The sequence below is a fragment of the Notolabrus celidotus genome, chromosome 22, assembly GCF_009762535.1.
Source record: "Notolabrus celidotus isolate fNotCel1 chromosome 22, fNotCel1.pri, whole genome shotgun sequence".
In the NCBI taxonomy this organism is placed as follows: Eukaryota; Metazoa; Chordata; class Actinopteri; order Labriformes; family Labridae; genus Notolabrus; species Notolabrus celidotus.
This window is the reverse complement of record NC_048293.1, coordinates 22,064,686-22,081,078: the sequence shown is the minus strand read 5'-3', so window position 1 is coordinate 22,081,078 and position 16,393 is coordinate 22,064,686. Positions and strand designations below refer to the sequence as shown.

General features: G+C 42.0%; 1 protein-coding gene across 1 annotated transcript in view; it reads left to right on the top strand.

Moving 5' to 3' along the window:
* The window catches only part of eipr1 (EARP complex and GARP complex interacting protein 1), a 78,954-nt gene that overhangs the window by 27,189 nt on the left and 35,372 nt on the right, over positions 1 to 16,393 (top strand). The window contains exon 6 of the mRNA XM_034675598.1: positions 7,927 to 8,063. Coding sequence (XP_034531489.1) covers positions 7,927 to 8,063 — 137 coding nt within the window. The remainder of the gene's footprint in view (positions 1 to 7,926; positions 8,064 to 16,393) is intronic.

Here is a 16,393-nt window from a genome sequence, read left to right as displayed (position 1 = left end):
AGTCGTATTGGATGAAAGTCACCAGTTAACAGGGTAACTAATTTAACCGAAACACCGCCTGGCACATCTTTGTCTCTGTGCCTGCAAGATCTATGACATCTTCAGCCTCTGGACCTACAGTTAAAAGAGTCAGGACTGGACTTTCACCAGAGCACGTTGACATACTGAGGTCACTGAACTTATTGTGTGTGTGCAGTATCTGCTTCATGATGATAGACAACAACACGCTGCTATTTAGTCCAGACTTGTATTATTTTGAAGCTCTGTTATTGGTCATTTTTCTGATTTCTGGTTATGATTTTAATACGTTTATGTCAGAACGTAAAGCTGTGACTTTAAATTAAATTAACAGACAGACAGACAGACAGACAGACAGACAGACAGACAGACAGACAGACAGACAGACAGACAGACAGACAGACAGACAGACAGACGGACAGACAGACCCTCTCCCTTCTTATTTTCATTTTATTTTACTTTATTTTATTATTTTGTTTAATCTTGATCTCTTTAGGGAGCCTTTTTTTTAACATCTGGCAAGGGACTATGGATGTAAACTAGCCTTTTGGCTAATTCTGGCATATTTACAGAAGTGGTAATTAATATGCATGGTCCTTTTTAACTGAAAAATCAATAAAAATCAATAAATGGATGGATGGATGTATGGATGTATGGATGTATAGATATATAGATGGATGGAGAGGTACTGGTTCACTTGCCTGGGCACTGCCGAGGTGCCCTTGAGCAAGGCACCGAAACTTCTTCTTCTTCTTCTTCTTCTTCTTCTTCTTAGGTAGGATGTCAGCTCCACTGTGAAAAACAACATCTGTATTTATATTATTCCTGCATCCATCAGCTGGTGATAATGCTCATGTTTGTCAGGGACAGGTTGCTTTAGCATCAGCTGTTTTTAGCGTCTTACAGGATTCTCATTTTTAAATAAGTCAGATGAAAAATGTGTAATTCAATCACTCAGGCGACTCAAATTAGATCTTAATTAGCGAGGAAAATGAGTGTTTGTTAGCATGTGAAGAAAAGCTGCTCCGTCTGACATCGATGAAGGTTTATCTTCTGATATTGTGAGATTTTCAGGTGGTAAATTTTCCAGGGTATCATAATAAACTGGAGCACTCTTTACAGAAAGCTAAGCTGCTAACACGTTGACCTTTTGGTTGCTGACGCTCCTGCAGGGCCGGTTGAAAATCATGCCGAGTAAATAATAAATCATGGAGAGGTACGCCGTGTTCCAGAGTGACTGGAGAGTCAACTGTGAGAACATCGCCTCAGACCATCATTTGTTCCCACTTTGCCTCGTGCAAACTGATCTTAGCTGCAAGCTAGCTTTGTTCCATCTGTGCTCCGTGTTGACAGTTTCCATCTCTTTTGGCAAAGTGAAGTTAGAAGAAGTTTTATAACTGATAGAAAATGTGTTTAATTAAATACTACATGCACACAGACTTTCCCTTTGGGCTACATATACATCATATGTCGAGCATCCTTGAGACAGCGTGATGGGAATGCACAGTTTACATAATTCATACATACATTCATGAATATTACAAACACCTTTACACCTCATGAACCGTCATGTTCGCTCTGAGGTGAGAGTAAACCTGTTCTGCAGTCAGGTGTTACCTGTTGCATTATTTATTGATGCACAAATTAAGAATTGACCTAAAGAGGAAGGTTTGATTAAGTGCCTGTTTTCAAGCGTATGTGTTATCTTATTATTGATAAATGGTGAGTGTGACATCAGTCATGGATGGTAGAAATGCCAAAAAGATAAAGAATGAGAAGGCAGCGCTCGCTTTCTGGTGTTCAGAGGAACAGCAAAAATTAAAGATGTGGGGCAGCATGAAACCGGTCTTTGTAGAGGCTTATCCGGGACCTCCACTCGATCCGTGTCAGGTCCGGGCTTTCTCGTCCATCAACACCCACCAGCTGTGTTTTCAGAACGCAGCACGGAGCAGGACCGCCGGACAGCTGGAGTCAAGTGACCGAGGTTTTCCCTCGATAATCACTGAATCGAGGATCCTCCTCCTCCTCTCTTCATCCATGTTGTCTTTCTGGTCCTCTGAAAACCTCGGACCTGTTGACTCCAGGCCTGGCTCCGCTCATCATGACGGTTTGTTGTTGTAGTTAAGTGAAATACGATCTGGTGATAACACAGAGTGTTTTATTCTGAAAATTAACCGGATGTTTTCATTTTGTTTTGGTGCCTGACTTCCTGTCCCGCTCCATCTGCTCTGTTGAGATTGATGGGTCATGCTCCAGCATCCGGCAAAATTAGAAGTCTTGCGTCTCTGATCCAGAGGGCTCCGAGCTGCCGGATCAGAGACGCAAACGGAACGCAACAGAGCGGATCCAGTGGAAGTTAACACATTGACTAGAATAGAAACCTATTACATCCGGCACTCTGACGGATCGGAGACGGATCTGGTGGAATTTGGCCGTTAGTGGAAAGAAAAGTTGCCTTACTTTTAATGCAAAACATTAGTGCATGAGGCGTTAAGTTTTTACTTGTGAAAGCAGCAAACAGAAGACAGTAAAACAGACAAAATCTGTGTTTTTTTCTGGAATTAAGACCACATTTCCCATGAGCACCGTCACCCACTGTCATAAAGATGTGTCTCATTTGTTGTCAAGGCGAATGAATGAAATCAGATCTTCGTTTTAATCCTACTTTACTTTGTTCATGACAACTTTTAGCTAAGTTGCAGCTCTCAGTATCAGGAGTCTGTAGTTGACAAAAGGAAAGAGGAAGGACCCAGAGCCGAGTTGACCAACAAGATGGTAGCCAAGGACTTAACGGCATTTATCAAACATCTCACAGATACTGGAACACTGAATACTAGACATCACTGGAAATCCTGGCATTGTCTGCAAGAACTATTTCGTCTTAAATGTCTTAACAGTTCTGCAACTTTCCTCCACGTTACGTTCAAATATTCAGGCAGAATTTGGTCGTAAAGCTTACAGGGACATGTCCACTTCTGTGCCGCGTTTAAGTTGGAATATAGCCTCCAGTCTGACAAGCTAAATACGGCAGTGTCACTTCATGAAAACATCAGAGATCAGTAGAGCTCCTCCTGCTGGACAGTTTAAAGCACCCTGATAAGAACGCTTAAAGACACAAAATGAATGTCAGATCATTTAAATTTGAGCATAATCAACATGACAGCATGAATCCTCAAACAGGAGAACGTCTTTGTGGTTGAACTCTAAGTCTACATGTTCCTCTTATAATCAATTCAGTATGTGTGTGTGGGAATCTGTGTGTGTGTGTGTGTGTGTGTGTGTGTGACCTGGTGTGAGGTTAAGACAGGTTAAGACAGGGGTCGTTGATTCCCTCCTCTGACTCCGACACCGGACGACACCGCGATTAAATCCTGCATCAAGGGAGAAGAAGAGGAAGAAAGTAATGGTGGGTGAGAGAAGAATAACAAGGAAGGGAAGATGGAGGGAGGATGGAGAAAAGAGGAAGCGATGGAGGGTTTGACTGATTAGAAAGATGGAGATTAGGAGGGAGGAAGAGGGAGATACGGAAAAGGACAGAGAGTGGGCTTGATGAGGAGAGAGGGAATGAAAAGAGGAGAAAGAGCTTGGCAGCCAAGACAAATTCCTCCAGTGCTGATGAGAATGCTAATCTCTCTCCCTCCCTCTCTCTCTCTCTCTCCCTCCCTCCTTTCATCCCACTCTCCTCTCTCTCGTTCCTTCTATCTGTCAGAGGGTGATGTGTTCATCTCAAGCCGTGTCCAGCTGCAGTGTGGATGCGTCTCTCTCTCTCTCTCTCTCTCTCTCTCTCCCTCTCCCTCTCCCTCTCCCTCTCCCTCTCTCTCTCTCTCTCTCAAGGGCCGAGCCGAGATTAGTGTGTGTGTGTGTGTTTGTTCAGTGTGGGTGTCTGCATGAGTGTGTGTATGCATATATAAGAGAGGATCATGTACATAAGCGTACCAGTGTGCATTGTTTGAAGGGAGATGTGTGTGTGTGTGTGTGTGTGTGTGTGTGTGTGTGTGTGTGTGTGTGTGTGTGTGTGTGTGTGTGTGTGTGTGTGTGTGTGTGTGTGTGTGTGTGTGTGTGTGTGTGTGTGTGTGTGTGTGTGTGTGGCTCATCAATTAGAATCGCTGGTGGAATTGAGTGAGAACATCTCCGCCGGCTCACAGCACACCCACATACCTTGTCCTGCACATCTGCTCATACACACACACACACACACGCACGCACATACACGCACACGCACACGCACACGCACACGCACACACTCTTCCTCTCTTCCGGAGTCTGGAGAAAGCATAAATGCAAGGCGATTTGACAGATAGCTTTGCATTAGTGCCGCTTGCGTCCTAAATGAATACGTCCCCAAGTGTTGTGTGTACTGCCTTGTTAGGGCCCCTAATTTGGTTAGTGCACTAATAAAGCTGGGAACCTGGGATGCACGCAGCTCCGGCTTTGCTGTAGCGTGTCTGCAGAGAGGGAGAGTTGTTGAGCGTGAAGTTAACAGAGCTTCTGTTCTGTTATGAGGAAGTCGGGGAACTCGATCAGCTTTTCGGGTTATTCAGCGTCGATCAGCAGATTTGACACCCGTCTCTAGAAAATATGAGCTCAGGGTGTTTCGTTCTGATGCTAAAACTCTCAATGAATTCTGATTCCTCTAGACATCAGTCCCTTTGGAGGAAATGTTGAAGCCACATTTCAAAGTTCCCGTTGCAGCAGCTTGGTTTGCAGCCCCCAAAGCTCAACCAAGAATCCAACATTTATCTTCCCAAAATCTGTCTAGTTTATTGTTTTCATGCATTTTGCTTACTTAAGTCGTTTTGCTTTAGAGTAAAGGAGACCTCTGTGCACATTTCTACTTCAGGTGCAAACCTGACAAACCGTGAACACTGACAGAATCTATAAACAAGCTGAGCACTAACAAATAAGCTACCCTCAGCTCAGCTTGCAGCCCCCTAAAGCCTTTCTAAAGAGCATAAGAGAAACACTTTCTTATGTCAGGACACTATTCTGGTCTCTTCATGGGTTTACAAAACTAAGGTTGATTGCTTACTCAACTTGCAGCTTCTGAAAGTCCAATCAAAGAGAAAAGAACCAAAAAAACACTGATTTATTTCTTGGGAACTCTCCATCAGTCATTTTATGGGCTTTAAATTCGAAGTAAGTGTTTAAAGACTTGTGCAGATATTTTTCAACCCCAAGTAAAATCCTTTAGAACAAGCACCAACTTATTAGCTTTCTGCAGCTCAGCTTGCAGCCCCCAAATCCCTGCCAAAGAACATCGTAGAACCACAACCTTACTTTGGAGAAACTTCTCGATTCACTCTTTTACCAGGTTTTAGATAGCTTGGAGAAGTTGAAACCTCTTTGGATAACCCAGCTTTCAGTAAAAACCTTACACAGTAAATATAAATTGTCCCAACCTAAGAACAAGTGGGGCACACACAGATTAGTCAGCTGCAGCTCAGCTTGCAGCCCTTAAAGCCCGTCTAAAGAGCGTTGTAACAACACAATATTTGCTCTCTACGTGGTTTGATTCCCTGGTTTGTTCGTTTTAGAGGAGTACACCTATGTTGATATTTTGTCTCTTGGTGGAAACCTTACGTATGAACAAGCTGAGCATCTAACACTTAGCATCAGGGGCTGCAGGCTGAGCTGCAACTAGCTAGGTTTTTGTTGCACATCTTGTTTGTACATTAAGACTTTCTTAGTATCAATTGTTCACAAGGTTTTGGTTTCTTAGTCTGTTAGTTTCAGAGTGGAGGAGATCTGTGCTGAGATTTTGTCTTTTGGTAGAAACCTTCTGAACAATGAACACTAAGAAAATCCCAATGTATGAACGAGCTGTGCATCTAAGACGTGGCTAGCTGCAGCTCAGTTTGCATTCCCTGACACTTGGCCAAAGTGCATCAAAGACATTGTTTGTCTTTTTTTTGCCTAAAGCTTCATTATTCAGTGATGTTCTGGTTTTGATCACAAGGTATGCCTTAAGAGGATTTCTGCAAATACCATAAAATCCAGAATATAAGTCGCACTGGTACATAAAGTCTGTTTTTTTTGGGCTCCTACAAGGAAAAGTTTAAACACCTGCATTCAGCAATGTGCAGTTTCTGTGCAGATTTCTTTAGAGAATCATCTGTCATCTTGCTTTAGCGATGAGTTTGCTTGGTTTTTCGAGCTCCATCTTCTGGGTAAAATACCGCGACAGAGTAAAATACCTCTCTGTATTTTATACTGGTACAACAGTCACACCTGTGTATATAGATGACAGAAACAGGTATCTAAAGCGCTCCTTATAAACAGGTTTTATAGTCATTTCAGGGTCTATGAGACTTGCATGCTTTGTGTAGATCGAAGGAGCTCAAAAAATGCAGGGTTGAATAAAAAGTTGTATTTTGAAGTGTTTCAGATTATGTCACATTTGAGTTTGGGCTGAAAAGGTTAACACACAGAAAGGGTCGAACAGTGAGAGATCTAAAAACATTCATAGTGTCACGGTTGTTTCAAAGTCCAGAATATGTAACATGAGAAACTGTGATAATGTAATAAAGACATAAAGGCCACGCTGGAAACCTTGTTCTCTCCTTGTCCCATTTCTTCCACCCTGACTTCAGCTTCTTTCCTTTCACTCATTTTCTTTTCCCTTTATTTCTCCCTCCTCCTGCATCCCTGCTGCTTTCTCCCTCTCTTATCCCTCCCTCTCTCTCTCTCTCTCTCTCTGTCCTCTCCAGCTGAAATAATGAGAGTGTACCAGGGAGCTGTGCGGTGACGGGGCGATCGATGATCCCTGCTCCAACAGGCAGAGACGAGGGAGGGAGGGAGGGAGGGGGGGAGGGGGGGAGAAACGGGAGAAGGAGAAAGATGAGGATAAAAACCTGCAGATAGTCAGGGAGCAGAGAAAAATGGAGCAGCGTGATGCTGCTTTTTTAGAATGGTTAGATGCATCATAGTTAAAGGGAGAGATAACCATTTCTAAAGCTGGCCTGCTGAATTAATTGGATTCCATTTTTAAAGTAGGCTGATGAAGTGATATGCTTTATAATTCAAATTCCTTGAAGTGTTTTGACTTTGATTAATTTCACCTTCATTGTTGCCCTGTGAAATGTATGTACTGGGTTTGATAAATATCCAGTGACAGCATGTCGTCTTGTTTGAAAGTCTTACATTTAACCTGAAACGCTTTTTAACTGCTCTGATTCTTTTTTTTTTTTCAGTTGAATGTTTTTGTTTGAGATTTTACGATGACTTTCAAACAACCTGTCAGTGGACGTGTTATACAGTAATGAAAGTAAAAGGTTGCAACACAATACTTTCACATGCACATACTCCAAGATTTATTCTGAGGTTGCATAGATTACATCTCAGAAGCATATGTGACCAAAATGTAGTCAATGAAGTTGAATGAAATATGCAAGTTTGGAGCTTACCTTTCTTGTTCTACCCTCTGGTCCTGTGTATCTGTCTTTTTATTTATGTCATATTTTTGTTAACTTGCTGCCTGCTGCCAAAAAAGGTTGATAAATAAATAATTTGACATATCAAACAGCCAAAACAATGAGTAACAACAGGCTCAAAGGCTCTACAGAGAAAAGGGAAGCTGCAGATTACAGGAGCTCTCTCCCTAAATGTATAAATAATTGTTGAGGAATTACTCTGACTGGGTCTGACCCTTTGATTGCATAGTCTCACATGTCAGTATTAGTGTGTATGTTCCAGCCTGCTTTAAATCAGCTGGCAGTTGTATGTGCTGCTCCGGTGATCGTCCTACAGGAGAATTGTAATCTGGAGTGTGGCCTGCAGAGAAAACAATGTCTAATAATGCCTCATTATGCTGATTGAATGCACCGCACCGCCTGAACCTGTCGCACATATTCAGATGAAATTCACGTCCCCGTGCAGAGATGCTAATGAAGGCGTTGCTGTCCTCTGCAGGTCTCCAGCATGGCCACCCTGGAGGGCAAAGGTCAGCTGAAGTTCACCTCGGGGAAGTGGAGCCCGCATCACAACTGCAGCCAGCTCGCCACCGCCAACGACACGGCCATACGGGGATGGGACCTTCGCACCATGAGGTGTGGAAAACAAACACAATACAGTCTGCATACTCATACTGTTTGTTTTTATGTGTACTTCTTATTTATCCTTTCCTGGGTGATGCTCCAACTCGATCTTTATTTAAAGATTCCTCATGAAAATGTTGAATCTGTTCTTTCAGCATGAGAAGTGTTAGGTTTGTAGTCCACTTAGTTTTGTCCAATCAGGTGTCAGCATGCTCTGGTGTTCACAAGGAGAGCAACTTTGCAAAACTTACAGTCTTAATATCGTCTGGAGTGCAAAGAGATCTATATTTTTAGGTTTATGCATCCAGAATTGTGTTGGCCCGACATGTTTATGATGAATGATGACAAAATTCCAATATTTTTCTAATTAATATTCTTCATATGTCTTAATTCAAGTTGATCAGTGAGAGTTAAGATTTTAGAAGGAGCTTGAAAAAAAGAAAAACGGTGCAGACAAAACCTGGTTTCTAATGTAAAGACGGACCCTCATTGTTTGATGGTCGTTGTTTCAGGGAAACTGTAGTGATCTTTTTTTTTTTTTCCTGAAACCTGAACATGTACAGACACTTGAGGTGAAACCACATGTGCTCAATAACTCTGTGTCTGCCCGTGAGCGAGTGCCAGGAAAGAAGAATGAGGCAGAAACAGCTTCGGTTGCATCGAGGATTGAATATTCAGAAATGGAAAAAAAAGACGAGGCGTTCTTTCTTTGAGCTTTGCCGCTCAGCATTAAGACACCTGAAGGAAAAACACTCTGATGTTTGGAACAGTCGACAGTTTAAATCTGACAGAAGTGAGTCCTTTGAGTTAAACTCTCACAGCTTAACTGTTTCAGCGTGTGTTTACATGTCATTACAAGATATTTCAGGGCAGTTTAATTTGACTCATCACACTGACTGAAGATATTACAGAGAGTAATTATCTTTTACATGTTTGGAGACCAAAGTGGATGCAGACGAGAAGGAGCATGACGAGAAGGCTGTAGTGGAACTGCTGACGAAATAAATGCAATGTCAACGATATGGAAATGATTCTGATTTGGTTATGGCAAAGTTGAACAGAAAGAGATGCTGCGCAAAACTTGCACCTGATACAGCACAGAGAAAAGCATGATGAATCAATCAGTCAATCAATCAATCTTTATTTGTATAGCGCCAAATCACAACAAACGTTATCTCAAGATGCTTTTACAAACATAGGAGGTCTAGAGCACAGGGTAAGACTCAGTCTGACCTCACCTTAATCCACCATGAGCATTGCACATCGCAGTATTTAGCTGGTTACAGTGGCGAGAAAAACTTTTAACAGGCAGAAACCTCAGGCAGAACCAGACTTATGTTAGACAGCCATAATGCCTCGACCGAGTTGGGTCTGGGACTGAATGGACTGGACTGGATCCGTGTCCAGACCGTCTCCGATCTGCTGCCAGCTCCGTGGTCTCTCGTCCGTCAAAGCCCCCCGATTGCGTTTTCAGAATGCAGCACGGAGCAGGACCACCGGACAGCTGGAGTCATGTGACCGAGGTTTTCCCGCAGTAATCACTGAATCAAGGATCCTCCTCCTCCTCTCCTCATCCATGTTGTCTTTCTGGTCCTCTGAAAACCTCTGACCTGTTGACTCCAGGCCTGGCTCCGCTCATCATGACGGTTTGTTGTTGTAGTTAAGTGAAATACGATCTGGTGATAACACAGAGTGTTTTATTCTGAAAATGAACCGGATGTTTTCATTTTGTTTTGGTGCTTGACTTCCTGTCCCGCTCCATCTGCTCTGTTGAGATTGATGCGTCGTGCTCCGGCATCTGGCACAAATAGAAGTCTTGTGCATCTGATCCGGAGGGCTCCGACCTGCTGGATCAGAGACGCATCCGGAGCGCAACAGAGATCTATCAGATCCGGTGCTGTGACGGAACGGAGAGAAGTCGTGTATTTTGATTTTCTACTTTGACCCATGTCCCATCTGTTAGAATAGAGGAGGTGGAGTTTATGATTACACTGCAACCAGCCAGTAGGGGGAGCTCCAAATATTCTGGCTTCACTTCTGAGAAGCCATCACGTCCTGTTTATTTCCTTTTTACCTGTTTACGACACGTTCTGTTTGTAGACGTGTTCTTCTTCATGAGTTTATCGAACATCAGCGTCTCCTCAGCATTCAATGAAGTGCGAGGCAGCAGAGCACAAACAGTCCTGCTTGACATGGAGCTTGTGTACTACCACACATTAACCTTGTAACTGCAGGTTATCAGCTTCCCACCTTACAGCCTCAATCAGCGCGTGTGTGTGTGTGTGCACTGTGCGAGGAGTGAGGTCAGTGTGTGTGTACATGTGGAGGAATACTAATCACCTCGCTCTCCATCGCCGTGATAACAGGAACCCGCTGAAGAGATGGAGAGGGGTGCCGGTTGGAGGAGAGGGAGAATTTATTCACAGATGTGTATCACAAGCTCAGATAAGATAGCTGAATCATTGATATCACTCCTCGTCAGCCCCAGAACAAATTACAGAGTTCCTGCACGCTACATTTTGGCTGTGCGTCCTCCCGTTGTGCTATTTTGAAAGATGCAACAGTGCTGATTTAGCCGCTGGCACAAAGGGAAGGAGGGGGCGGCGGCGGCGGCACAGACCACAGCCTCATCTCTCAAATCAGAGCGTACCAAAAGATCGGCGTTATTTAAAACACGTTTCCTGAAAACTGAGCTTGAATGTTGTGAAAATTTTAGATCTGTAATTTAATTTAACTTAAAAATATGAAGCTCAAACATTTTTATCTTTAAAGGCTCAGTTTGAAATGACTGGTTCATGAATGTGTCACTGCTGCTTCAAGCGGTAGTTGGTTTTAAAATAATCTAACTGTGTGCATAAATATTCATTTATTTTGTAATCAATATAAAAAGAACAGTTTTTAAAATTAAATGATAGTACTAAGTATATTTTAATGTTATTTTCATTTCTATTAATCACATTCATCTGCAGAAAAGTGCAAAAAATGTGAGGATTTCATCATCTTCATATAACAAAATTTAAAGATTCAGAGAATGCATGACTCTGTAGTGGAAGTCACTGCATGGGGTCAAGATCACTGCCCAAAACCAGTCTGAGAACACAGTTTGTCACACAGAAAACCATATGTAAACATGATCCAGAACCACGGAGACTTCTCTGGACCTGAGCCTGTTTCAGATGGACTGAGGGGAAGTGGAAAACTGTCACATTTTGGGGACTTTGCTGCCGTTTAGGGCGGAAAGCTAGACTATTTAAATTTAAGGTTGAACCTGACTTTTTGTTAAGATAAGGTTAAGATTTTAGGATTGGTCTTATATCACTTATAAAAACAGGTCTCAAGTCTATATTTTATTTCAGTGAGAGGGTTTCCCGTTGTTAAAGTGATCGCTTTTTAGTTCAGAGAATAAGTTAAACATACTACACAATGAAAGTTTGAGCCAGATTTATTTGGATTCACCGTCTGAGAAGTGGATTAACATCCAGGCAACAGAGAAATCTCTGCACAGCTTTATAAACAGACATGACTCTGTAGTGGAAATCACTGCATGTGCTCAAAATCACTTCCAAATCTACTGTAGTTACACACAATACAGCAGGCTAAAACTGAACCATGCAAAGAGGAAACCATATATAAACATGATCCAGAAACACAGAGACTTCTTTGGACCTGAGCCCGTTTAAACATCTTCAAAGAGACGCTGAATGATGACGAGGACACAAAACAACTACAAAGAAACTCCAAAACAAGAACAAAGAGACCAAGTCCACTACAAGAGGACCCCAAAACCACAACAATACCCTGATAGATTCAGAGAATCTGGAGAAATCACAGTTTAAAAGGGAGAAGAATGAGGATCTTTGGGGTGTCAGGTGGCACTGCAGTGGAAACAGACATGACTCTGTAGTGGAAATCACTGCATGGGCTCAAAATCACCTCTGTCTGTGAACACAGTTTGTCACTACCTCTACAAATGCAAATGCCGGAGGCTTCTCTGGACCTGAGCCCGTTTAAGATGGACTGAGGGGAAGTGGAAATTGTCCTGTGGTCTGATGAATCAAAATCTGACGTTCTTTTTGGAAATCATGGACGCTGTGTCCTCCTCTAAAGAGGAGAGAGACCACCCAGCTTGTTATCAGCTCACAGTTCAAAGCCAGTGTCCCTGATGGTATGGGGATCACAAGAGTCCATGGCATGGGTAGCTTCTACATCTGTGAAGGCTCCATTAATGCTGAACAATATATACAAGTTTAGGAGCAACACATGCTGCCATCCAGACAATCATGTCTTCAGGAAGACCTTACAGATTTCAGCAAGACGACGCCAAACCACTTTCTGCACGGATTACAACAGCATGGCTCTGTTGTAGAAGAGTCCAGGTGCTGAACTGGACTGCCTGCAGTCCTGACTCGTCACCCGTTCAACACATAAAACACGACAAAGGAGACCCTGAACTGATGAGCAGCTGAAATCCTCTATCAGGCAAGAATGGGACAACATTTGACTTTAAAGTCCAGAAACTGGTCTCCTGGGTCCCCCAACATTTACAGAGTGTTGTTAATTAAGGAGGTGATGAATACAATGTAAACATGCCTTTTCAGTTTTTAAACATGTTGCTGGCTTCAAATTTAAATACATTTCATACAAAGATGAAAGATTAAAAATAATGACGTATGAAAGGCAAAAAGTCCATCGAGGTTTTGGACTGAATGAGTCTCTGTAGCCTCTTTACACCTTGAAACCAAGGTTTCAGATCAACACGCACACAACCAAGGGCATGGTGTGTGTGTATTTGTGTGTGTGTGTATGTGTGTGTTTGCTCATGCATGCCATCCCTGCACAAGTGTGAAGTGCTTGCGAGTGGAGAGGTTGCAAGTGTGAATGAGCGGTGAGTCACGTTTGTGTGTTTCTGTTTGAGTAAGTGACTCGCGTGTGACAAGTGGCCGTGTTTGCTCTTTGCTGTGTGTGTGTGTGTTCATGCCTCCACATAGATGCGGCTTGCTCGTGTGTGTGTTTGATTTGTGTGTGTGTGTGTCCAGTTGGCGTGGCAGCTGTGTGATGGCAGCCTCTCAGCACGCTCTGCTGCCTCCTCAGACGACCTCTGAGGTGTCCCCTCACACCCACACACATACTAAAACACACACACACACCCACACGCATAAAAGTGCACACACTCTCCTCTTCTTCTTTCCTTTCCTCCCCTCTTCTTTCCTTTTTTTCCTTGTTTCCTGTCCTCCTCTCTCTGAAATAAGGACGGGGACAGCAGCCCAGCAGTGGCAGCCGCCTCTAGTTAGTTATCTAACACCCTGGAGAGGAGCTCGGTATCTACAGCACCCTGTCTCCCAGACACGCAGTGCTTAAAACACAAAGATAACAGCTCTTATGAAACATATATGGATCCTGTTCTAGTTTGTACTGATGTAATATGCAGTATTATGTAAATTATAGAATACCCTGCTCCAATATTGGGGACAGAAAGTGGTGTTTAATAGAAAATTCTTACACATTTCCTCTTCTTCTCAGCTTGTCTTTTTGTATCATATCGTACCTTCGCTCTTACATTATTCACAGCTGAATCCCTGTTGTGCAGAGCTGCTGTTGTGATTTTTTTTTTCTATTAATGCATGTTTTAAAGCAAAATTTTCTCTTGTGCAATAAGTCGACAGAGAGAGCTTTGCAGCATTTTTGAGGACTTTAAGTTTGCACGCATATTGTTCATAAAGTAGAGTTTAACAATAGATTCGGTGGCGCATAAGTACAATGTTCAGAACTGTTGAAAGAAGGTCCTGGGTTCAAAGAATCAGAATCAGAAATACTTTATTTATCCCAGTCATTACAGTTGCTCAATACACAATAAGTTATACAAGTAGAATAATAAGCTCTGTAGAAAATAAATACATGGTTGAAGTCCCCGGAGATCAGGAAGAGGGCCCTCTGGTGGTCTGTCTGGAGTCTGGCTATGGCAGCGTTGAGAACATTGGACGCCTAGCTACCAGTATGACATGTGAGATCTCCCTGTGCAGATAATATGGTCGGAGCCCCACAGCACCCTCGGTGCTATCCCGGTCTGCCCGGACAGTCTGGAAGCCGTCAATGGAGACGTCATGGTCAGGAATATCCAGATGCAGCCACGTCTCCGTAAAGCACACCATGTTAAATCCCCAAAACTGTCTGACTCCTGGCTAGTCCTGTTAGCTCGTCCATCTTATTAGCCAGAGATCTCACGTTGTCCGTGATGACAGAGGAGAGACACGGCTTCTATCTCCTCTCCATAAACCTCCGTCTTCTTAAACCAGCTCTCCTCCCTCATAGCTCTATGCCTCCTCTGCCTCTTAATCTCCAGAGTTCTGCAGGAACATCCAGCGGTTCGGCCGCAAAGACTGGATGAATGTATGGATGATATGAGAGCTCCCTGAAAGTGAAGCCAAAAGATTTAGAGCTCCCCCTGCTGACTGGCTGCAGCATCGGTCGTAGGGACTTGGATCTAACTTTAAAATCAAAACCCTAGAGCAGTTTAAATTAACAACTTAACGCAAATTCCTTTTAACGCCACTAGTTTTTATGACTCATGATTAACGCTCACATGTTCTGTGATTGTGACATCTTGAAGGAAATCAGGAAGCAGTGCAGCAGTAACGTTGTGGAGGGCAAGATGAAACAAAACCTCACTGAGCAGAAGTTGATGAAGAAATAGAAACACAGCTCGATTTAGAACCTCGTTCCACGTTTTGCAGAACGCCAAAATCAATAACGTTTGAGCTCATCACACTGCTATCAGGTCTTGTGGGTCCCGAGACGTTACGTTATATCGTGAGTTGATTAATGCATGTTTTTTTTTTACGATTCATAGTTTTTATTGTTATTTTCACAGTGAACAAGCATAAACAAGCAGTGGCACCCTGAATGGCAAGGACCACCTATAACTAAAATAGACACAATACAATTACAATGTTACAATGTTACAATGTTACAATGTTACAATGTCATTTAGCAGACGCTTTTATCCAAAGTAACGTACATACGAGAACAAGAACAACACAAGCAAAGATCTAGACAAGAGGAAACAAGATCAGTACGAGTAACAAAGTGCTTCAAGTCAATTTGGGTGCAGGTACTGCCAAGCAGTGGAAAGGCAATGCACAAAAGTAAGTAAGGAATTTTTTCATTTTTTTTATTTTTATTTTTTAAAATAGGGAACATCTACAATGAAGCACCCAACAATTCAAGACCTTCCATTATCATCATCAACAATTAACATCACCACAATAGTGACCAAAGTACCAAGTGCTGGGTCACTCAAGAGATCAATTACATACACACATAAAAAATAATAATCATAAACTACCACTACATACACACAAAATAAATAAATAAATAAATAAAAACAGATGCACAGACAGCTTAAAATTTGACAGCGTTTGAGTTGATTCATGCATGTGAAATCAAATCACTGATGTACAAACATGCATCATAATAATAATAATTTGATTTATAAAGCACTTTTCAAAACCAAGTTACAAAGTGCTTCACATGGGCAGCAAAATAAAACAAGCAGTTTGTAAAATCTCACAAGGCAAGGTAAAGATATAAAACATACTTTAATATGGATAAAATTGGAGGAATATGATTATTCAAAAATATTTCTTAAACTCAAAAAAAAAATGAAATTCAGATAAAATCAGGAAAGGCTCTGCGATAAAATATGTTTTAAGAAGAGATTTAAAAACGATCATCTGTCTAATAAAGCTTTTGAATAAAAAACATTTTCTGACAGTCAAACGTTAGGATGTGTTCAAGGTTGGGTCAGAATTATGATGTCATCACGATGTGTTTAAATGTCACATCAAGAAAATATAAAATTCACATTTCATTGAGACAGTTTATTTTGCTGTAGATTTTAGTTTTACCAGCAATTTAAAAACGATTTAAGCATTTATGTCCACTCACATGTTTATAAGAGTAATACACAGTTAAAAGAATATCCCCTTGAGGTAACTTCAGAAGAGATTTTAAAAAATGCTAAATTAATTTGCGATTAATCACAAGTTAACGGCTATTGTCGGTTCTTATCATGTTGAATTATGTCCCAGTGTTAAATTTCCTTTGAACTTTGGTTTTCTTTTGTTATTTGATGCTGTAAAAAGGTTGTAAGGATATGATGTGACACTAATGAAGCTACTGCAGAGCTGTGAGCACCAGATTATCAGAGTAGAGGATAACCACGGGCGTCCGCTTCAAACTGACACAAGACTCTGCTCTAAAGCGCAAAGTTGTGACTGTTTTGTTTGCATATGCTCTCAAAGTTTAATCTGTGCAAAATCAAAATATATTTGGGAGTTTTTGTG